Source organism: Papio anubis, chromosome 19, assembly GCF_008728515.1.
Source record: "Papio anubis isolate 15944 chromosome 19, Panubis1.0, whole genome shotgun sequence".
In the NCBI taxonomy this organism is placed as follows: Eukaryota; Metazoa; Chordata; class Mammalia; order Primates; family Cercopithecidae; genus Papio; species Papio anubis.
In genome coordinates, this window is record NC_044994.1 from 28,448,492 (window position 1) to 28,473,261 (window position 24,770).

At 43.2% G+C, this 24,770-nt stretch overlaps 1 protein-coding gene across 9 annotated transcripts in view; it reads left to right on the forward strand.

The window, feature by feature from the left end:
* Positions 1 to 24,770, forward strand: part of FHOD3 (formin homology 2 domain containing 3) — a 486,695-nt gene that overhangs the window by 206,122 nt on the left and 255,803 nt on the right. For all 9 annotated transcript variants that reach the window (XM_009192610.3, XM_009192611.3, XM_009192612.3 and 6 more), the window contains 2 exons: positions 3,831 to 3,898; positions 13,877 to 13,982. In XM_009192610.3, coding sequence (XP_009190874.1) covers positions 3,831 to 3,898; positions 13,877 to 13,982 — 174 coding nt within the window. The remainder of the gene's footprint in view (positions 1 to 3,830; positions 3,899 to 13,876; positions 13,983 to 24,770) is intronic.

Below are 24,770 nucleotides of genomic sequence, written 5' to 3' on the forward strand. Positions count from 1 at the left end.
TACACTTTAATAAATCATGGGTCAAAAAAATAATCACAAGGTTAAGTTATTCCCCCTGAATTCAATATTAATAAAATTTTCAAATAAATGAAAATGAAAACACAATATATCAAAATTTACAGGAAGCAGCTGAAGCAGTACTTAGAGATGAACTTATAGCATTAAATACTTCTATTAGAAACAAGACGGTTCTCAAATCATTTAAATTTCTACCTGAAGAAGCTAGAAGAACAAACTAAACTCAAAGCAAACAGAAGAAAGAAAATAATGAAATAGAAATCAGAAGAACAGTGGGAAAAAACCTCTAATGAAATCGATAGCTGATACTCGAAAAAGGCTAAAATAAAATTGATAGATTTCTAGTCAGACTGATCGAGTAAAATAGAAGACACAAATTGCCAATTCCAGGTATAAAAGGACATTGCTACAGTTAATAAAAGGATGATAGAGTATATGAACAACTTTATGCCCATACATTTAACAACTTAAATGGACAAATTCCTTGAAAGACACAAATTAACAAACTTTATTGAAGAAGAAAGAGATAATCAGAATAGCCCTATATTAATGAAGAAATTGAATAAATAACACAAAATCTAAACAAATCCTTTCTGAAAGCAGAAGAAGGAGTACTCTCAACTCACGAGATTAGCACTGTCTCAATATCAACACCATTGTAAGAAAAGAAACTATAAACCAGTGTTTCTTATGACTGTAAATGCAGAAATCTTCAACAAAATATTAGCAGTCATTCTCAGCTGATTTTTTTCTACTAATATTTAATTTGTATTTTAAAAACTGATTATTTTGACTACAGCACCAAGTAGTAAAACCTTAACGATCAGAACACAACTAATGATGATCTTCATTTAGATGAATCAGAAATGATAATATGTCACTAGTAACTAAAGGAGACTTTAACTGTGATATTTTGAGTCTACTTATGACATATTTCTGCTTGTCATCTGCTGACAAGTAAGAAGGTCTAATGCAAGCCTGTTGCTGTTTTGTTTTGTTTTGTTTTGAGACAGGTTCTTGCCCTGTCACCTAGGCTGGAGTGCAGTGATGTGATCTCAGCTCACTGCAATCCCCACCTCCCACATTCACGAGATTCTCCCATCTCAGCTTCCCAAGGAGCTGGGATTACAGGCCTGTGCCACCAGGCCTGGCTAATTTTTGTATTTTTAATAGAGACAGGGTTTCACCATGTTGGCCAGACTAGTCTTGAACTCCTGACCTCAAGTGATCCGCCTGCCTCGGCCTCCCAAAGTGCTGGGATCACAGGCCTAAGCCACAGTGCCTGGCAGCCTATTGCCTTAAGAGTTACCTGGAATTGACTCTTTTCTACTGATGTTCTTCCTGGATAGGATCAATCTGGTCCACTTCTTTGGGGGTACACATGGCCCATGCTTTCACTTGATAGTTTTATTCTTATTTATTAGAAGTAGTATTGGCAGAAAACAAAGTCTGTTTCTCTGGGATTTGGGGATTCTCAGATGTTAGCTGTGAAAGCTGGAAGAAGTGAGATCTCCCCAGAGACCAGTGTTCTACTCCAGGCGTGATGTAGTGGGAAACTTACTCTATTTATTACTCATATGTTGAGGCCACACAAACTCTTTAGAGGTCAGCCTGAGAGTCACCAGGGCCTTGTTTCCTAGAATGAGAGATGAATTAGATGTTCAGATTGGGGATGGTTGATTCCTCTGGAGCTTTCTAGGCTCCTACTTTTTAGGAAGGTGATGCGTTTTTCTCTTAATCAGAACTCATAATGAGCAAGTGTTTGTGGGCTGCATATTGTGTTTAGAGGTGGTAGATTCCATAGTGGTCAAACAACAGGGAATCTTTGGAGTCACTTACCACCCCCAGACTCCCACCCCACAGCATCTTGCCCCTGCCACTTAGCAGCAATATGTATTAAGTTGTGAGTTTGGAGGAGCCTGGACTGCCCCAGAATGTAACAGAAAACCACAGTGTCTGTAATACAGCAAAGGAGGGGGCTGTGTGACCGAGGGCTTGGCAGACCATGCAAAGGATTTTAGATTTCTTTCTGGCTGCAGTGGGCAGCCACTGAAGAGTTTAAACGGGGAAGTGATGTCATCAAGTGGGAGTGTCCACAGGACTCTTGTGTTCTTTGCCAGAGGCAATATGTCTGATAGGGAGGCCTTTGAAGAAATGACTGCCAAGCAAACACTGAGCTTTACCTAACTGTGTCCTTTCAAATCTCTCTCAGATGGGGGCCTATCCACTTCCTGGGCCACTGAAAAATCAGCATATCCTTTCTGTCACTAGATGTCTGCAAATTCTTGTGGGGCCATTTATTCCATGCCACTTGCACAAGAGGGGGAATGTGGCTCTGTCCTGTATCCCTTTAGGCTAGAATTGAAGTCCAAGGTGGCTGGCCAACAGTGTGACGTTGCTTTGAATGCTTTTATTCTATCTAAGCATTTTAAATGGTGTTTTGCATTCCACTCCATAATATACATGCTTAATTTAACACAGAACCCGTTTTCCTTTAACATTCTCTGTTCCCATTTTACAGATGGAGAATTCAAGGCTTAGAGACGTAAAGTGTTTTGTTCAAGGTCACATAGCTAGTAAGTGGTGATACCAGGTTTGGAATGCAGGCAGTCTGATTACTTAACCTTTGCTCCTGATAATTCCGTTCTTCACTGTGGTATCCTAGTGCCTAGAACTGTGCCCAGCAGGTGCTCAGTAAATCTGCATTGTGTGATTCTATTGGAAAAGTCTGGCATTGGGGGCTAGGAATGCAACCCTATGCACACCTGAGCCACCTGGATCAGGATCAAGTGTGGGTGCTGGGAGGCTGAGCAGGATCTGTGCTCCCTGGTGTCCTATATACCAGAGCAGGACTCCCTCCTGTGTGTCTTCAGCACCTTGCAGCGCCATCACTCTGACCAGCTAGTAACTGTGGCATACTAGTCTGTCTCTGCAGCTGTGTGGTGACCTCTGGAGGATGGGCCCTGTGTTTAGCTCACCTCCTTCTTCATGAGGCCTGGTCTAACTCGTATATTTGAAATGTGACTGCTCAACAGTAGGCTTATGGAAGTCAGCCCAAGTCTTCAGCCGGAGAATTCTAAGACTGGGATCTTTCATCTGCCTTGCCCATGGCCGGGACCATCCTTGAACATGAGTGAGAACTGAGGCCCAGGCAGAGCTAAGGCTGGCTTCCTGCCCAGAGGCCCTCATGCACCTAGAAGGAGCCAGCTAGTCCATAGAGATACCATGCTGCCCTTGGGTCTCCCGTGCTGCCTAGGGAACTCTAGGACCTGAGGAGTGCTCAAGGCAGCCAGCACACCCTAGAAACAGGAGATGCAGAAAGCATCGGGGTACAGGGCCTGTAAGGCAAGGGAGGCATAAGGTAGAAGGATGGATTCTGTTCCAGCTGCATGGATTTTTCTGGGTATAGTTGGCCATCAAGTGGAAATAGTCTATAAACTGGAAAATAGAGTCTGCAAACAGCTGGAAATAGAGATCTGGAGAGAAGAAGGATGGAAGATGAGGGTGAAAATTCTAGGTGATAGTTGTCAGTGATAGCCAGAGTAGATTTCTACCTGTTTGAGAGGGAATAGACAAAAGGGCGGGCCCAAAATCTGTCCCATCCACACATTCTTTCGTGCCACCTGTCACACACCAGGTATGTATATGCAACATTCTCCTTCTGGTTGGGGATAAGGTCTGTATCCTGAGTGAAATGAATTGGCTTTCATTACCTTTCCAGGGGTAGTTTTGTTATCATTCATATCCTGTCTGTGTTTTCACTGTCAATTGAGTCAGTTTAATTAATTTATATGTTATATTCTTTATTTCAGAAAAACTATACAACTCCAGTGGACGAGATTTGAGAAGGGCCCTTTTCTCCCTGAAGCAGATATTTCAGGTAAGTAGGAAAAAAGATAAGTACTTACCTGCTTTTACATTGCTGTGAAATTAGATACAGGCAAGCTTCTACCTGTACTTATTATGAAAAGGAAGGACAAATTTAGATTACAATATTTATCTTTAGATTATAATATAAATTAGGTCATAATATCAGTTGGTAATTTTTATCATGTCAAATATTTCAAACATAATTAAAAGTAAAGGCAACTTTATCACATATTTTTCCATATTTACTTCTAGTGTTTTTTTTTTTTTCATTATTACACTTTAAGTTCTGGGGTACATGTACAGAATGTGCAGGTTTGTTACACAGGTATACATGTGCCACGGTGGTTTGCTGCACCCATCAACCCATCATCTACATTAGGTATTTTTCCTAATGCTATCCCTCCCCGAGACTCCCACCCACTGACAAGCCCTGGTATGTGATGTTCCCCTCCCTGTGTCCATGTATTCTCATTGTTCAGCTCTCACTTACGAGTGAGAACATGTGGTGTTTGGTTTTTTCGTCCTGTGTTTGCTGAGAATGATGGTTTCCAGCTTCATCCATGTCCTTGCAAAGGACATGACATTCTTTTTTATGGCTGCATAGTATTCCATGGTGTATATGTGCCACATTTTCTTTATCCAGTCTATCATTGATGGGCATTTGGGTTGGTTCCAAGTCTTTGCTATTGTGAATAGTGCTGCAGTAAACATACGTGTGCAAAGCCTATTCGAGGTATAACTGAAGACCTGTGTTCTGCTCCCTCATCCTAACCAACCTCTTTCCACCCTACCCCCACATGCGTGTTTCCTAATGGTAAATGTTAACCAACAATATGTGATATTCTTTTGTATGAACTGTATACATATGTGATCATGTTGCATATATCCTACTTCTGCTTACTGAGAATGGGATAGGTGTAGGCATAGCTGATGTAGCTCTGATTGAGGATTGCATTGGATGAATAAAACATAAGTTGTTTTGTTCATTCTTCTATTAACAGATGGTTTGGTTAATGTCCAGTGTTCTGCTGTTATAGACCATGCTATTGTGGCTATGCCCCCTTGTGTACCTGTGCAAATCTGTCTTAGATTCCATAGTATCCTTGCCTCCTAAGCCTTCCCTTCATTCCTCCTCTGAGAAAGTCACCAGCATAATGAAGAGGACTAGGACAGATGTGCAGACAATATCCAAGATGATCAGCCGTGTGAGGGCAGGGTCAGGAGATGGATTCGCGGAGAAGATGGCCTTTGCATTGAGTTTGCGTCTCAGGAGATGGATTCATGGAGAAGATGGCCTTTGCATTGAGCTTGCGTCTGTCTAGGTTCATTGTTCTCCTTCTGTTAGGATTTTGGATTCTAGTTTACATTCTACTTCTTTTCAGTTCCCATCTCATCTACATCCTTAAAAGATTATCTTTGTCAGTGATAGTTGTCAGTGAGAGCCAGAGTGGATTTCTACCTGTTTGAGAGGGAATAGGCAAAAGGACAGGCCCCATATCTGTCCCATCCACACATTCTTGTCACATTCTTACTTCACTGTGTTCAGTCATACCACAGAGTCCCTTCTGTGTGTTGACATTTCTGGAGACAAGTCCTCTTTGTTTTCTTCCAACAGCCATGGGTTTGAACCTGGTGCACCCTTGCTTCACCACGCCGCATACCTCAGAAATGCCTCGGGGTTTAGAGGTCTGCCTTGGTTCACTCCTGGAAAATTGCAGCATCTATTAATGGTGCTGTGTGTGTTTGGTCCTCCCTAACTCAGTCCATTCTTAGCTTCCCAACAGAGGGAGTTACTGTCTTCTTGGTTCCATGCTGCCTTCTGGGTTACATCTGAATTTCTCAGCATAACGTGGAAGTCCATCTTGATCTGGCCTCTGCTGCCCACCTCTCTGTCCTTGGCTACAACCTGAATTCCTGCTGAAGTTGTACTCCAAAAGTAAGGCATGCCCTTTCTGTTCTACACCTTCGCCCTGGACCTACAACTTATTGACTGATTGATTGAGATGGAGTCTTGCTCTGTCACCCAGGCTGGAGTAAAATGGTGTGATCTTGGCTTATTGCAACCTCCACTTCCCAGGTTCAAGTGATTCTCCTGCCCCAGCCTCCTGAGTAATTGGGATTACAGGCATCTACCACCACGCTTGGCTAATGTGTATATTTTTAGTAGAGATGGAGTTTCACCATATTGGCCAGGCTAGTCTCAAACTCCTGACTTCAGGTGATTCACCCACCTAGGACTCCCAAAGTGTTGCGATTATAGGTGTGATCTACCACGCCTGGCCTGGACCTACAACTTCTATCCCAGAATGTTTTGCTACCCCACACCCACTCTATATGTTTCTCAGTTTTCCTTCTGGTATCTTCCTGCTAGGGATGCCCTCTCAGGGATGCCCTCTCAGAATGATCACTCACCCTAGTTAGGGTTCCACCAAATACCATTAAAAGTATTCTGTGCTTACCTGTTGTACAGGTTGAGATCCCTAATTTGAAAATCCATTAGAAATGCTCCAAAATTTGAAAACTTTTGAGTCCTGACATGATGCCACAAGCAGAAGATTCCACACTTGATCTCATGTGATGGCCACAGTCAAAGTGCAGGCTCACAACACACGATTTATTCAGCATTCCCAAAGGAAAAAGACCTTCCCGCGAGCTTTCAGCTGTGATATATATTTTCCACCCATGCCCAGATTCCTCCATGCAAGCATGCCCACAAAGGGCAATAAAATGGCATGTGTGAAGGCTGGACACACCAATGGGAGGTTCCCCACAATGCCCACATGGTCCAAGACGTATATACATTACTCATTGTGTGTGTTTGCTTATTCTGTGCTCTGTGGTATAAAGATATTGTTGAAAATGTCCAAAAGGCATGCAGATACCTCCTTGGGTAACAGTGATAAAAACGAGAAGTCATATCTGTTTATCTATAGCACAGAGTGAAGCTGTTGGAGAAACTGGGCAGTGGTATAAGTGTGAACTGTCTTACAGAAGGGTATGGTGTTAGAATGATCACCATAGATGACCTGAAGAAACAGAAGGATAAAATGTTGAAGTTCTGTGCGGAAAGCAATGAGCAGAAGTTACTGAAAAATAGGAGAACGTTGCATGAAGCTAAAAGTGAAGATCTCAATTGTGTGTAGAGTGGATCCATCATTGATGCAATGAACACATGCCACTTAATGGTATGCTGATCACATAACAAGCAAAGATCTATCATAAACTGAAAACGGAAGGGAGCTGCATATTTTCAACAGGGTGATTGAAGAAATTTAAGAAAAGACACAACATTCAATTTTTAAAGATTCGTGGTGATAAAGCTCTGCTGACCACAAAACAGTGGAGAAATTCATTGACAAGTTCGCCAGGGTCACTGCTGATGAAAATTTGATGCCAGAACACGTCTATAATGTGAATGAAAAACATTACTGTTTGTGGTTACAGCCCCTGAAAGACACTGCCTAGAGCTGAGGAGATAGCTCCTATGGGAATTACAGGTGCCAAGGACAGAATAACCGTGCTGGGCTGTGCTAATGTCGCAGGCACACATAAATGAAATTTTGCTGTGCTAAGCAAATGCATCCTCACTGTTTCAAAGGAATGCATTTCTTACCATTTCATTATTATGCTAACAAAAAGCCATGGATCACCATATCATCTTTTCTGATTAGTTTCATAAACATTTTGTACTGGGGGCTTGTGCTCACTTCAGGGAAGCTGGACTAGATGATGATGGCAAACTTTTGTTTTCCTTGACTGTTCTGTTCATCTTCCAGCTGAAGGGCTCAAAAAAATAATGATTGGGCCATGTACTTTCCCTCAAATGTAATTTCATTAATTTAGGATATTCTTAGATCAATGAGGAATCAATTCTTAGATCCATTAATAAAGGATATTCTTAGATCAATGAGGAATAAATGTTAAAAACACTTTTTTTGAACAGCATGCTAGCAGCAGTGAAGTTTTCAAAAGCAGTTTAGCATGAAGGATGTTTAGCATGAAGGATATACTGCTGCCAACACTGGAAACATAGTGACTAAAGACACAGCTGTGCATGCCTGGTACAACCTCTAACCTGTGACTGTGTTTAGTGATGATGGTGAACAAGTGGTGACTTTGAAGGATTCTGTATGTCAAGTGAGAAGAAAGTGATGTCTGACCTCTTTATAAATACAAAAATTGTTTGCATGTTTATCTTCAGAGTCCATCAGTGAGCTGGAAGAAGTGGATATTGAAGTTTTTAACATTGATGAAGAGGCCCCAGTTGTTCATTCGTGAACCAATGGTGAATTGAAATAGCTAAAATGTTTCTGAATCAAGGTGATCTTGTGTAAATGACGATGAAGATAACACTGTAGAATAAGTGCCTAGAGATGACATGGCAAAAATATGTGATGGGCTTACTGAAGTGTAGATCAGTGTGCATTCAAAACAGAACACGTTTTGAAGAAATCATGTTAGGTTATAAAGGCAAATATTTCTAAGACAAAAACTCTTGTTAATGAGGCAGATGATTGTGGAGAAAACAGTTTTAAAAGCCCATCCAGAAGAATGCCTCCTCATCCCTAGAAGACCCACTTCTTGTCCCTCAACTACTTTTGATGTTTATTCTCACCCCCCAAAATAAAATATAGTGTATAGTAGCCTTTTAATCAAAACACAACATTGTAGGGGGATACTGTAGCAGATGAGACAGGCATTCTGGTGATGCCACTGTACTACTTAGTTATCCGGAACATGTTATGTTTTTTCGTTGTATAAGTGGCATGTCATCTTTTTCCCTCTTAAGTGTGAATAAGTGTAAGAAAATGATTGCATATTGGTAGCATATAAATTCAGAGTCAGGAATGGTGGTGATGCCAAACTAGCACAGATCACCCATGTGGGTGGCTAAGATAGTGACACCTTTGCTTTCTCATGGTTCGGTATTCACACAAACTTTGTTTCAAGCACAAAATTATTTAAACTATTGTACAAAATTACCTTCATGCTGTATGTAAACCTGTATGAAACCTAAATGAATCTCATGTTCAGACTTGGGTTCCATCCTCAAGATATGTCATTATGTACATGTAAATGTTCTCTGAAACACTGCTGGTCCCAGACATTTTGGATAAGGGATACTCAAACTGTATAGAACTTAAGATACTTCAGAGCACTTGTCTTGAGTCTGGTAGTCTGTGAGCTCACTGGGGTTCATCGCCACGCCTTTTGTGCCTAGCATAGTATCTGGTACCGCTTAAACTATAAATGAATGGCCTGGGTAACTTGAATTGTCTTCTAGAAGATGTCCCTGTCTTCACTCTTTCCTGTCTCTAATTTCTGTGCTAACTAATTAATTTCCCAGAACTCCACTTCAGAGTATCCACGTGTGTCTTCCTGATACGTAGCTGAACACAGCAAAACTTCACCCTCCATTATGCCCTCTTCTTGGGCTCAGATCTCAAACTGCAGTTGGGCTAGACTGTTTCTATGCCACCAGAGGGCCATGCTCACAGCACTCCTCCACCTTCCTCATTTAGTCTATCAGCCTCTATCAGCCTGCCTCTTGTCTCCATTCTTCAGCTTTGACTTCTCTCACACCTGATAGAGAGCTGGTGGCAGAGCCGCACAGCTAATAGCTATTCCAAATGACTTAAAAACACTGTAATTTGTTCAGTGTTAGTTAGATATACCCTAAGAACAAAAAGAACCACCAAAAAATCCCCAACCGCAACAAAACTGTTTACAATAATCCTATTGGTGATGGTGGTGTTGGTATTACTATTCTGAGAGTGGTGTGTGTGTGAGATTCTAATTGTCATTCTACACATTCTTAAAAATCAGGATTCTTAAGTTTAACAACTCTGTGTTCCTGAATTTAATTGGAAATATCAGAATGAACCCATGTATATTATCTTAAGCAAATAATAATTAAAAAAAAAAAAGCTAGAAGCAATAATTCATTAGCCAAAAGCACCACTAGCAATGAGATTGTGGTCTGAAACACCAAAAGGAACCAGAACACCTTGGAGAAGTGGCTGATTCCAAGTCTGGAGTAGGAAATGTAATAAAATAAACTAATGAACTTGGAACATCTTATACAGAAAGCAAGAAAGCTATCGAATAGTCTAGGATTATTTCCGAAAGAACTCAGAAGCAAGTTGAAGGGACAGTGAGCATCAATAAGGGTGATAATTGCACTGGATCAAAACACACTAAGTTTGTATTAATGAGTTCATAATGACACTACAAAATAACAATGGATTGACAAAAAAAAAAACAGGTGAAAGATGCTAGTGAACTAACTTACTATTTTGCAGATGAATTAAGTTTTAGTATCTCACATTTATTTTGCCTTGTCACTTACGGATTTTAGGATGATCGAATAGTTGAGGGGAAGTCTTTTTTGTAGAAATATTCTATCTAATAAGCAAGAGGGAGTAACAGAATGAGAATATTACCATCCTTCAGCCCCTAATGAATGATTTAATGGATCTATGTGGTGAGCCCCAAGAGCTGCTGACATGATGAGCATGAGATTCAGCCAGGTATTACGTGCCTCCCAATGGAAATACAAACTACCATGGATGATGTGGTCAAGCCAAAAAAATCACCTCTGGATCTGCATGCCTGTATATGCAATAAACTATTTGTAAATGATCCAAGATAGAGGCACACGTTAAACTATACCACAGGGGTGTAACCAACAAAATCCGAACTGTGGGCTACTCTACAGGACAAATGATCCGGTTTCTTCAACGCACAAATTCCAGTGGGAAAGAAAAAAACTCATTGAATTAAAAGATGTTCAAGAGTCATATCAACTAACTGCCGTGTATGAGTCTTACTTGGATCCTAATAAAACTGTGAAAAACAGTATTTATGCAAAAAGAAATTAGCCAGGCATGATGGCAAGTGCCTGTAGTCCCAGCTACTCGGGAGGCTGAGGCAGGAGAATGGCATGAACCAGGGAGGCGGAGCTCCTGTGAACAGAGACCACGCCACTGCACTCCAGCCTGGGCCACAGAGTGAGACTCCATCTCAAAAGAAAAGAAAAGAAAAGAACAGTATTTATGAGACAGTTGGATATGTGGCCACTGACCAGACATTTCATAATGAAAAGTGTTAATTTTTTATTGTGAGTACATATTTTTAAGAAGAGTTCCTGTAGTTTAGAGATACATATTGGAATGTTTATGGATTAAATGATGTGATGTATGGGACTCACTTCAGATTAATGTGGCAGGGGAAGGGGTAGGATGATCAATGAAACAGGGTTGGTGTGCGTTGATTGGCACCTGGAGTTCACGAGATTATTCTGTTGTCTTTTGTATATGTTTATAGTTCTCTCAATTGAAAACATTAAAAAATAAACATGCTTAGACTCTTGTAGATCTTTTCAACCAAGTTTACTCTGTAGTGTTTGTTCTCTGAATTCCCAGGACCGTCATTAAACAAATATTTTTGAACAGCCTCGTTGGCAGCGTGTAGGCAAGGAAGAAGGTGCTTGTTACTAGAAGTTTATAGTCTGTTTGGAAGACCACACACGGGTGCATAAAACAGCACTCGACCACAGGGCAGTGACACATGGGGGGATTAACTGGATTACACAGGCAGCGGTGCTGTCTGGGCATGGATCACCACCTTCCATACCCGTGGGTCGGCGTCTCCATCATCTCTTGTGTTTTCTAGGTGTGGATGTTCTTTTCCAAACTAGATTGTAAGTGTCTGAAAAACAGAGGCATTGGTCATCTCTTTGGGTTGAATATTCCTTGACCAATAGGCATTTAAAAAATGATCACAGTTTAATATATGACATTACAGAAAATTCTGAAATGCAGCAGTAAGCACCTATCAGTGTTAACATTTTGATTTCACTCTATTCTGACACCGGTGTTTTGAAAGTCATTTCTTAATGCTCATATATTTTAGGATATATGTGTAAAATCTAGCACATTGCCAATTTGGAAGATTTTTTCCAAGTTAATTATCAATAAATTTCTCTTTCCTGAGTGCCTTATCTACATATGTGCATACATTTCAGTTCTGAATGATTTTTATAAACACTGTCTCGCCTGTCCAGTGTTTTTTCCAAGTGCCTTTGCCAGACAGTCAATTCTCTGGTATATTAATATTAGTGATTAGCTTGAGTGGTTTCTTGAGAGCTTGTTCTCACTTTTTCACCATGAAGTCATGTGTGAATCTAGTTTTAGTTAAAGTAATAAACATTTGTTACGTGCTTGGAAAAACTTTCTGACTAGACATGAGCTCATCTAAATGTTCACTTTTCACATATGCTGGTGGAAAAGGATATGGATGGAGAGAGAATTATTTTTTATTTCCTTTATACATATGAGCGTAAAGTAATTTTCCAAAAACTCATGATATTGTCCCATTTTCTTTCTTCCAAAGCCATGATTATCTTGAAGTCTGAGTTAACACAGCTGTCTTTCATTACGTTCAGGGCGCAGGCATCACTCACCCACCCTTCCCCCCGAGTCAGCTCTGACCCTGAAGAGCTCTTTCCTGGTTCAAAGGGAACCTTTGCTGAGCCTGCCCACGTTTACCTGGTCCCCCATCCATATAATTGAAAAATGCCATAAAAATCAAAATAAGGGGCTGATTTCATGTAGGAACAGGAGAATTATGCCAGTTCATCTACATTTTCTCTTTTGGAGATAAGCCATGGTTGCTGACTTTTCCTATAATAATAACCTTTCATTATTCCATTAAGCTTTCTACCATTTACATCACTGAGGTTTTTTATTTTTGCTCTGTTGTGATCATTTAAGATGAATGTTTCAGCTTTATCCTAGATGCCTTTGAGACAAGGCACTGTCCAATTGAGGAAATCTCCCAGTCTCAATTGAGGAAAACAATGGTGGAAAAATCTCTCTCAGAGAGCTTGGTACTACGAAAAAATGACTGGGCTTGGGTCTGGCTGAATGGAGTTAAGTGATCTTGCCCACATTTTTTTTTTTTTTTTCTTTTTGCCTCTCCTGAGTCTTAGTGTCTTTATCTGTAAAGAAAAGCTAGCATTAAATCAGTGGTTCTTGAATAGGCAACCCTTGAGGATTTCCTAGGGAATTTAATAGCAGAGCCTGGGCCCCACCCCAGAAATTTGGATTAAATCCATCTGGGTAAGGTCCTGCTTTCTAGTCCTTCTTAAAGCTCTCCAGATGATTCTAATATAAGAACCGTCTGAGCTCTTCAGAATCACCTGCTTCTGAGCTTGAGGAACAGGGCCTCCCTGTAGAGATTCCTAATCAGGAGGGCAGGAGTGGGGCCTAACAAGTTCCCAGGTGCCAGTCTCTGTTGGCTGATAGGTCTGGAGACTTCTGTCTGAGAACCACTGGATGAGATGACCCATGAAGTTTGTTTCATGTCCTGCCTTCTGTGATCAGGTCTGCAAGCCGGCCAAGGTGGTCCTTTCGAGGGATGGCAAGGTTGCTGCAGGTTAATGGCCAATCCTGCACCCTGCTTCCATGCTTGTCCTGCAGGCAGTACAACTACTGGAGGTTGGATAAACTGCTTTCCATGGTTCTCAGCCCTTGCAAGAGCCTTTTCTGTAACTGCTGTCCCAAGGACTGTCTTTGGAACACAGGAGTGGCTTTGAGTTCCTCACCTGATAGTCTTTGCTGCAATCAAATGTTTCCTGTAGTTAAAAACCAGCAAGCTTCGCATGGCCAGACCCTTGGGACCCATGGAAGAGTACAGCCTGGTGTTTCTTGAAGAATGAAAAACAAGACACCATATTTCTGGCAGTGAGGAGATTCATTTGCCTTATCTTTATTAGATTGCCCGGAAGGCAATAACTGGTCTTTGGCAAAGGACAATGAGGGGACAATGAGGCCAAAATTCTTTTGGCAAGAGTTGAGATGCTTCGTTTGAATAGAGTAGAGCAATCTGTAGGGGCCATTCTGGCTTTAAAGGCTTGTACACAGCTGGGATGGAACGTGGACAGGGACAGTATTTGAAGTATTTTTTTTTTTTTCTTTCCTGCCAGGATGACAAGGATTTGGTACATGAATTTGTAGTGGCTGAAGGTCTGACATGTCTGATCAAGGTGGGAGCTGAGGCTGATCAGAACTATCAGAACTACATCTTAAGGGGTAAGTCATGACTGGGCATGCAGCAGCTGCCCCAGCTGCAGGGGGGATCTGGGTTCCCCTTCAGGACTTAACTACTGAGAGCTTTACACCCTATGGGAAAAAACATCTGCATCAGGTTTTATCAGTTCCTAGTAATTAGTGACTGTGCTAATTTTTACTGACTTTCACCTGGAGTTATTTTGCCAGCTTATTAGGAAAACTGTACCACTCACTGGGTTCTTTATAATGTCTCTTATTTGTCGAGGAAGGAGACATACTAAATGGGCTTGGGTAAAGCCTGCATCTCAGCAGAAAGCCACCCCAAACCAAAGGGGGCAATTTATTTCTTGGAAAAAAAAATTTTCTCCCAATTTGAGTTATCACCTGGGGCTCTTGTCAAAGTGCATATTTCTCACCTTGTCTTCCTGTTTCTGATTCGATAGTTTTGAGTGGGTCCGGGATTTGCCTTTTAAAGAGCGATTCTGATTTCATTTATAAAGCGATGCGAATATAGAGTTTGAAGCGCTAATTCCTGTTCCAGTTTATAAAGTTAATGGTGTTTTTATAGTCATAGGTTTTTTTTGTGCACCTTCATGTAAATAATTTCATTTGATCCTGTAAAAAAACAAAAACAAAAACAAAAAACACCTGTTCATAGGCAGGGAAGGAATGATTAGGTTGAACTGTATGAAACTGCTGCTATCAACAGTTTTGGCCTACAAAAGAATTTTATATAGCTCAATATTATCTACATTTTCCAGTTGAAAAAAATTGAGACTCAAAGTCAAGCTTTTTACCTAATAAAGGCAATACCCATAGTGCGCCAGGCAGCAGCTGTGCCCAGGCACTGAGGCATATCAGGCTGGTCCGGGTTCTGCCATCCCCTCTATATCTATGCCTGTGACCCCACAGACTGCATGTTCAGCGCTCATAGGAGAAAATAAAGCTGCCAAACCTTCCTTTCTTTTCTTCTTGGGTAAAGGAAGAATGAAAATCATACATGAAAAGTGTGATTTGATATCAGATGTCCGTGTTTGAAGTTGAGTGAGACAAGCAAACTGACACAGTCATCTCAGCTGTTTTGTTTTGCCCTGAGAATGCTTCCTTATGGTCGGTGGCATTTTTCAGCCAATCAGAGCTCTCAGTCCTTCCCTCTTTCCCCTCTTCTGTAGAGCCACGCAGTGAAAAGCAAGAGAGAGAACGTAGGGCTCATTAAAAATAAAATAATAATAATAAGGTTGTCTTTTCAAGTCAGTGTTGTTTTTGTTCATTTTGATAAATGGCAAATGTGTGTGAGAGTTCCTGAGCCTCTCACTTGGCTGACCCATGGTATGTGTGCCGCAGTGTTTGTGGGGCTGTGGAGTTGGCTCTTTTTGTTCACCTTTAGTCTTTTCCTGGGCTTGTAGTAGATCCTCGAAGTTGTCAGTAGATATGCTTTATTGCTGACTTTTTTTTTTTTTTTTTTTAGACGGAGTCTTGCTCTGTCACCCAGGCTGGAGTACAGTGGCGCGATCTCAGCTCACTGCAAGCTCCGCCTCCCGGGTTCATGCGATTCTCCTGCCTCAGCCTCCAGAGTAGCTGGGACTACAGGCGCCCACCAGCATGCCCGGCTAGTTTACGCCCGGCTAAATTTTTTGTATTTTTAGTAGAGATGGGGTTTCGCCATGTTAGCCAGGATGGTCTCGATCTCCTGACCTCATGATCTGCCTGCTTCGGCCTCCCAAAGTGGTGGGATTACAGGAGTGAGCCACTGTGCCTGGCCTCTATTCTTAATAATATAAACATTTATATCAAAGCTGTTGTGCCATGTTGCATCCAAACGCAGCTGTCTGTGTGTCTAAAGAGATGAGTGCAGGCCTGGATTCTCACCCTTGTGTGTCTCTTCACTTTGGTCTAATACCTAGACAGGAGGAAGGTGCAGAGATAAGGGTGGGAGAGCTTCCTCTAGTTTATTTTCCAGGTATAATATGGATGCCCATATGTTGAACCACATGTAATTACCAAATTCTGAATAGTGGGTCCACAACCGACAATATATTTTTTGTTCATGTTTAAAGTGTACATCATTTTAACTTTACCAAAAAATAAGTCATCCTCAACACACAAACACACCTCTAGAGAGCTAATGTTACAACCATCTTCATGTTTATCCCCATTCTCCTGACCCTTACCTAGGAGCATATTTGTGTGTTTCTATCGCGTGATCATCAGTACGAGAGTTTACCTCCAAGCCCAGGCGAGGGGGCCGGCTCTGCCCTCTGTGGTCAGAACTCACCCATTCTTTAGACCTCACATGTATTAGAACTGGATTACATGACCCCCTGTAGTTGCAGGGGAAGCTGGCAAAATGAGTGTCTTCCTAGACTGCACAGGGTAGGCAACAGAGAGAAAGATGTGGGGTTGAGGTTATAAGTCCCAGCCACATAGAGGGAGTTGGGAAAGAAAACTCAGCACAGCTGAGAAAGCCTTTTCTGGTGAGCAACAGTGAGGCCCCTCCCACCAGCGGCCTGCAGGCTGTTGAGGGAATCCTTGTGCATGGGCAGGTTAAACACAGGTCCTGGTGGTGAGGGGTGTGATTTGTACTTGCTGGCAATGAAAGATGGTGTTGATACAGGGAACTTCATCCACATCCTCTACGTTAGTGAATATTTACCAAGAAGCTTGCAGCCGTTTATTTTATTTATTTATTTATTTATTTATTTATTTATTTATTTTTGAGACGGAGTCTCGCTCTGTCACCCAGGCTGGAGTGCAGTGGTGTCATCTCGGCTCACTACAAGCTCCACCTCCCAGGTTCACGCCATTCTCCTGCCTCAGCCTCCTGAGTAGCTGGGACTACAGGTGCCCGCCACCATGCCTGGCTAATTTTTTTGTATTTTTAGTAGAGATGGGGTTTCACTGTGTTAGCCAGGATGGTCTTGATTTCCTGACCTTGTGATCCACCCACCTCAGCCTCACAAAGTGCTGGGATTACAGGAGTGAGCCACCACGCCTGGCCACAGCCGTTTATTTTGCAGTGTTCTGACCTGAATCAGAAAGGTGCCAGAGGCAATTCCCGAATGTTTAAGTCTCAGAACACCCACTCGTGACCCGGGGAGAGCCCCGTCAACCACCTGTTGCTGTTTTCCAGCTTTTCTGCCTGTCCTATGAAATGTCAGGAAGGTAAGGCCCTAGCTGCAGACAGCTCCTCCAAAAATGTGAGGAGACCCTATATTTCCATTGCCGCCACCAAAGCCTTGCCTTCATATTTTCCTTTCCAGTAGTGTCCCTTTACTGGCGACCAGAAGGCTCCCCATGCTTATCTGAACGATGAGCACTCCACCCAGGCTACTGCAAGACATCCTTCTTTCCACAGAACAGAGGTGCCTTTGCATGCCTACGTCTCAGAAGACTTGGTCACCAGGGCACTGTGCCCAACTGTCACCACATTTTGATGTATCTGACCAAAGCCCATACCGGAAAAGTAACTTCTGAGGGATGGAAATGACACATTTCTTGCAATGTGACATTTGCATTTTCCTACAGGGAAGCTGTGATTTTTCCCTAGCTCATACATGGAGTCACTCCTTTGTGACTTTGAACAATTTCTCATGTAGGCTTTTTTTTAAGGTTATGATAACTGCTGGCAGCCACTTGACATTCGCAATCAAGAACAACCTTTGAATTGCCTCTTTATTTGTATACCCATGTTTTAACCATGTTGTCTTGGGTGAGGACTGGTAAGGACAGATGCAGATCACGAGAAGAGGCTGGGAAAAGTTTTGCAGTTACTTTATTCACAGTTCCCTGAGGAGAAGACATGGCACCCACGCAGGGCCACTCAGGAAGCACAGAAGTCGGCCATGAGGTGGAGGGAGAGGCGGACTGTGGGCAAACATCTGCATTGTGGCTTCCAAGGGACAGGCAGGTCGGCTGAGGATTGGCCCCGAGGCTCAGGGTGGCCTTGGAGTGGCGAGGGCCTGTGTATAGTGGTCCAGGTGTGATACCCCAATGTGAGAAAAGGTTGGGTGTAGACTTAATGTGCTGCTGGAGAAGGCGAACTGGCTGGTCTCTAGCCAGGGCCTCAAAACTGGGTTAAGCTGGACACCGTGGCACATGCCTGTCATCTCAGCTACTTGGAGGCTGAGGCTGGAGGATCACTTGAGCCTAGGAATTTGCAGTTATAGTGAGCTATGATTGCACCACTGCACTGCAACCTGATTAACAGAGCAAGACCCTGTTTTAAAAAAGCTGTGTCAAGATAGCATTTTAAAAAATGATATTGCAAACCATAAGGTAGGTTAATTGTCCAGTGTCTCGAGAAGTGTGCCCTCATGAAGCCACCTCAGGAGCTCTGCTCTGTGTGGCTACATGGGAGTCCTACAGCCCCAGGAGAAACCAAAGCATGTGGAGAATCCAGGACTTTCCCAGATCTGCTTTTAGAACTCTTTATTTATCCTGATTTGCATACACAGTCCCCTGTCAGCATTTTTTTTTTTAAGGCCCAGGAATCCGCTCCTTTTCTTTAAGGATGTGTCTGCTGAGAGGTAGAGATAGGTTTAGTTACAGTGTAGGCAAGTGCTGTCCAAAGCTGTGAGCCGGCTGCTGGGAAGAGGTCTTAACTGTACAACATGGAGGAATAATATTTATCTCACTTATTATTCCTGGATGGTTGTAGCTAACGATCTAAAGTTTTTTGGGATAGCCAGTATTTAATTTAAGTCTACTGTGGAATTTTGTACCTCATAATAATTCTTATGGAAGGAGGACCTAAGAGTGGTATATTCCTGGGAACTTAAACTTTCTGCACACGTTACTGAGCCTTCTCTATGGGCCATGCACCATGTCAGGCCCAGGGGTTGTGACGATGAAACCAAGATATACACTGTCTTGAAGCAGGTCCCTGTGGGGTCCCCTGCATGGCATGTTTTATATGCTGAGTTGCATGTGTCTTGTATGTTTGGAAATTGCACATATGTGATATACTTTGGAGGAGAAAAGAGAGAGATAAGTAGAAACGGTAAGACCAGCTGCCCTTTCTGGCTGTAACTCAAGAGAAACTGCCTGTTCGGGCTAGCTTTACATGGAGAAATTTAATTTGGTCATTTCCTCCAAACCAAAATACCAATTAATCATAAAACACCTCAGTCGGTATCAGTTATTTTAAAAGCTGGATAAGATCTTAAAACTCATTTAACTCAACCTTTTCATTTTAGAAGAAAATTGCAGATATATTTTGTTTGCCCTCATACATGTTGAAATGTTTTAATGGTTGTCAGCATTTAAAAATTGGGAGATTTGATATTTTTTTAAAAATCCAGATTTCAGGCTTCTTTGGAAAAACTGTCCCAGAGTTGACTGTGTTCCACTATGGGGAAAAATCCCCACATGCCATGCGTATTAGGGGATCCCTTAATGAGAATCAGAATGTGTGGTCAGATGGTGTTTGTTGGCATTGATGCTACCAGAAATGGAAGTATCATAGATAGCATGGAAAGAGATTTTATGATGTAAGAAGGCAGTGGCACAAAATGATCACGTGGTAATTAAACTGACGTCCTCCATGTCAGAAAAACTGAAGTTTATATGTTGGCATTTTACAAAATGCCAAAAAGAAGAGGAGAGGTTGGGTTCAGACTATAGGGAAGGCACCAAACTAGCCTCAAGGTGAGGAAACAGGAGCAAAGGGGAAGAGTTTCTTGCTTCCTGAACTAAGGTTAGGTCCTTGGCTACCGTATTTTCCACTGAACAGCCCAGCCTGACTCTCCGCAACCTCATGACACTGTTCCTGTGTCCCACGCAGCTGGCTTGGAGGAAGCTCTGTCCTGTCTCCTGCCAGGAGGGCTTTCTGCTTTGGTTCTGGACTTCAGAGATTGTCATGGTAGCTGCACAGCTAGGCTTTGATGTGGATGACCCAGGAGTCCTGGAGGTGTCTTCAGCTCCAGGTGGGTTGAGGCCGGTGTTGAGAATGGAGTCCTTCCTCATTTGATGTCTCTCCTCTTGCCGAGTGGTGCAACAGGACTATTTCCAATAAAAAAATCAATGTGGCATGAGCAGACTGGCAGCCCTGGGGCTAAATGGAACCTGCCAGTGTTTTGTATGCCCTATTTAACAGGTTTAAAGATTTTGAATTATGAACATTTAAAAATTGGGAGATATGACATAAAAATACAGCTTTTCTTTGAAATACTGGCTTTTCTTGAAATACTGAAAACTTAAGCCGACCCAGGGCCTGTGGGATGTGAACTGGGGAGGGCTGGAGAAGCTGGCCCTTACAGCAGAAAGAGGCAATCACTATGTAGTGTTTGCTTTTTCTTCCTCCTGTAGTTGTTGAAACCTCTGTCTTGGGGCCCTGGCTGGGTCTGACCTCCGTTTGGCCTCTCTTTCATGTCTCCTTTGCACACTGTTAGGGATGTGGCCTCCAGGGTGAAGCAGCCACACTGCCCAGGAGTGTGGTCAGGGGCAGGGAAGCTGCAGCCTGAAACTCCTTGGGAGGGGAAGAGAGGCCAGGTCACCCTGTTGCTGTTGATACATGATGACACATGCTTCCCTGGAGTACTCTGCATGTCCCATCTGTGGCTCCTCTTGCCAGCCACTGTCACTGTACATCAGGCCTGCACCCTCTTAAGAAACTGGGCCGGAGAGTAGCTGAGACCTGCACTTGTGTCCTGCTCTTTCCAGCCTCTACAGGCACAGAGGACCCCAAATGGACTCAAATTAGGCCATTCGTGGCTCTCCCCTGGCCTGACAGGCCACAGGATACTGTGTCCTTGTCTAGCTTTTCTGCCTTTCTGCAGTGCTGCATTTCTCACAGGAGAGAGCTGGGTGCTGGCCCCACCATTCCCCCTGGATCAGCCGCAGTCTCTCTGGTGTTTCTGGATGGATCTGCCAAGGTCAGTGGGGTGTGGTTGACCTACCCCTAGTCTCAGGGATTGGGGACTGTCTTGTCCACGTCTCATTGGTCATTTGGGTAGATTTGGAGGAGGGTGGTTCGGAGGCTTCTCGCCGTGCTTCTTCTGCAAGTGCTGAATGATCTGAGTCATCATTGCTGTGGTCTGTGGCCTGATGGCCTGTCAGCCCCCGGTGCTGTGTGCAGGAGCACCATGGGTCAAGTGGGCGAGGAGCTCCTGCCAGGGGAAGCAAGGCAAGGCCAGGGCCAGATCCTGACCTTTGATGGGACAAAGTGTCCTTTGTCCTTTGTACACCCTCTGTTCTGAGGTAAGAGAGGGAAGCTGGGCTATTCCACGGGTGGGGCAAGCAGCATCCATGACCCTGAGCCCTTCACCTCATCGGGCAGCAAATTTGCCGTCAGCTTCTAACTCTACCTAAGTACTTCGGCTCTAAGGTTGATTTTGGTTTTCCCTCTTACTCTCTTCCAAGGTATTTTTTCCTGTGATTAGAGAATGCTTGTCTCTGGGTAACTTTAGTTTATGATGAGTAAGGCTTTTCTTTCCTTTTTTTTTTTAAGAGATGTAGTTTCGGTCTATCACCCTGGCTGAAATGCACGATTGCAATCATAGCTCACTGCAGCCCCAAACTCCTGGGTTCATGTGATCCTTCTGCCTCAGCCTCCCTAATAGCTGGGACCACAGGCATGTACCACCATGACTGGCTAATATTTTTTATTTTTTGTAAAGATGAGGTTTTACTATGTTTCCCAGGCTGGTCTCAAACTCCTGGCCTCAAGAGATTCTCCTGCCTTGGCTTCCCAAAGTGCTAGGCTTATAAGCATGAGCCACAAGCATGCCCAGCCTCTTTCAAGTTGTAATTTTTCTAAAGTACAAGTTAATTATGAATATTGTTGACTATAGCAAGCATTCAGTTGTAACAAATACTTCATGTAGAGCAGTGTTTCTAAAGAAATACACAGCGGCCGGGCGCGGTGGCTCAAGCCTGTAATCCCAGCACTTTGGGAGGCCGAGACGGGCGGATCACGAGGTCAGGAGATCGAGACCATCCTGGCTAACACGGTGAAACCCCGTCTGTATTAAGAAATACAAAAAACTAGCCGGGCGAGGTGGCGGGCGCCTGTAGTCCCAGCTACTCTGGAGGCTGAGGCCGGAGAATGGCGTGAACCCGGGAGGCGGAGCTTGCAGTGAGCTGAGATCCGGCCACTGCACTCCAGCCTGGGCGACAGAGCGAGACTCCGTCTCAAAAAAAAAAAAAGAAATACACAGCTAGGTAGCCCTGGCAAACATTATCTCCAGCTGGAGCATCATTAGGGCGAACCATGTGAAGTTGCTGATATTTGACCACTTTTTACCTACAGAAAGGGCAAAATTGTATGGTTTCACTTAATATTAGTGTCATAATTTAATCTTGATCTGACTCCTTCTTAGGTTGATTAGATGCTTCTTAAAGTTCATCCTGCATTCAATCTGGAATCATATTTCTCCAGAAATTCAGGCCACTTTGCAAACCAAAAAAAGCCCTGGCAATGTCCTGCAATCATGCCTCCGAGTGCTTCAGCTTAAAGAGCCATTGCTGTCAGTCTCGGCCAGAGAGATTTCTCCAGAATTTTAGTTTCTACTAGAAGTCGCTCTCTTTTTCCTTCTATCTGAGATGAGAAGGAAGAAAGAAAAAGTTATTTGGCCATTCCTACACAGAGAGTGTGGAATTTTCCACGACCAAATCTCACTGCTGTGTTCATCAGGAATTTTTCCACTTTATTCATACCAAAGATGTGCCTCCTCACTCTGTCCTCTCCTTGCTCAGTAGACTTTTCCAGAGGAACTGCTGGCTAGGTGTGCCTTGAAGCACAATCGTTATTTCCTTGGCTCTAATTGTATCTCACACATGGTCTTCTTTTATAAGGTTTCTATTTGTGAATCCAGGTTTATGACAGAACAAAATGTCAAAAGCAAGATTTAAACCTAGCCCCAAGCATGGATTAAAAGTTTTTTTGTGGCAGGGAGTGGGGAGGAGCTAAGATTTTCTGAGGAAATATCAGTTGGTGTGTTCATAGATTTCTGCATTTTGGGGCCTTGAGGGCTCTTGGTAGATTGGGCCAGCCTCCTGGCAGGGCACCACGCCTTTTCTAACCCTGTGGTTTCCCCTGCCATTAATGTGCACAAGACCTCCAGCCTTGGCTACTCTCCAGTGCTTCAGGTCTGTGGAGCCAGCCATGCCCTGGGTATTTCCACCTCCATTGCACCATGTCCAAGCCCAAAACCAATGTTTTTGTACCCTAGTCAGTTCCTCCGCAGCTCTGTTCATCATCCCAACAAAGCATAATCATTCATCACATTCAGTTCAGCCACCCTAGGGTCCTCCTAACCCGTTTCTCTCATTTATCCTTTGTAATCATCAACCACTAAATTAGGGCTTCTCTACCCTTGACTCCCTTTCAAGTCCTTCCATCTCTGTCCCTAGTTTTTGAGTTCAGATAATCATTTGTTCCTTCCTAACTGGTTCTACCAGCCACCTCATGGGTCTCTCCGCCTTTAGTCCTGCCTCCCTTTGGCCCATTTTGCCCTCTGCTGCATGAGTTCACCATGCACCATGATCTGTTCTCGTTGGTCCCTGGTTCAGCTCCTTCAGTGGCTCTTCTCATCCTCAGGGTGAAATCCCAGGCCTTCCATGTGGGTAGAGCCCACTTCGGTCCTGCCTTCGTGTGTCTGTGCAGTCCACTGCAGCCACTCCCTGCCATCCCAGGGAGGGTGATGTTCTGTCCTGCAGACCTTGGCATCTGCCTACAAGGCCTTGCTCACCCATCTTCATCTGGTTCACACATTATCCTTTGCTTCCTGCTCATCCTTAGATTGGAGCTCAGATACTGTAATCTCCAGGAGATCTTCCCTAGCTCCCGAGTGTTTTGGCCCTGTATGTGTACTCTGGTCTTGACTCACTGATAATAAATATTTGTGAACATACACTATGGATCAGGAACCCAAGGCTAATTCCCTGCATCATATTAGTCTTTGCGCATGTCAGGTTCCATCCTTGTTCTGTGAGATCCTTGATGCCAGGCATGTTTTAAGAGCTCAGTGAAAATGGGCTGACAGAAGGAATAGATGAATGATAGAATATCTGCAGAGAAAGGGAAGTCACTACTTGTGAGAAAGCTGCTGATTTGTACTAATAATTGGAGAGAGCCAGAATTTGCTTATTTGAAGCTTTAGTCCACCTGCTCTTGTTTCTGAAGCAGTATAGCACAAGCTGATTTGGTTTTGGTACTTTGCAAAAAACGCCAATTTACTAAACTTTCTTTTTTATAATTTTGCTAGTTCAGTAGATGGACATATATCTACTAGGGTGTATATCTTGATTTTAAATACAACATGATTTATACAGGTAAAATACATGCAAATATGGATTATACTGTACAGCCAGCTTTATATGTGGAGGAATTGTTTACCTGCCTCTGAAATAGATGGACTGTGGATTTCTTGGAGATGGGAGTGGTGTCATCACAGCCTTCGCAGCTGCACCAGCCTGCTCCTGAGTGCCTCGTAAATATTCAACAAATAGTTGAGGAAAACAATTGAATGAATACATAGGAGGGGAGTCCCCAGAGCCATGCCATGGAGCTCTGTGTTGATCTTCTTCAGTGTTTTATGGGTGATGCTGGGTAAGCACAAAGTTTATACCAAGAAATGTATGTGCATGATCAGGAGATGTGAAATGGGAAGACAGCAATTATATGACACATGTTCAAGTGTGATGTGGAGGGCTTTCACTTGCTTTGTTTTCAGTATCCTCACTATTTCAACCTCATTACCCTGTCATCTTTGCTTTCTTTACCCTGCCTCTTCTATCCCTAGCTCCTTAAAACTGGACCTTTCCAAAACCACTCATATGGGAGTTTGGCCTGTCTTGTTTCTGGAGCCA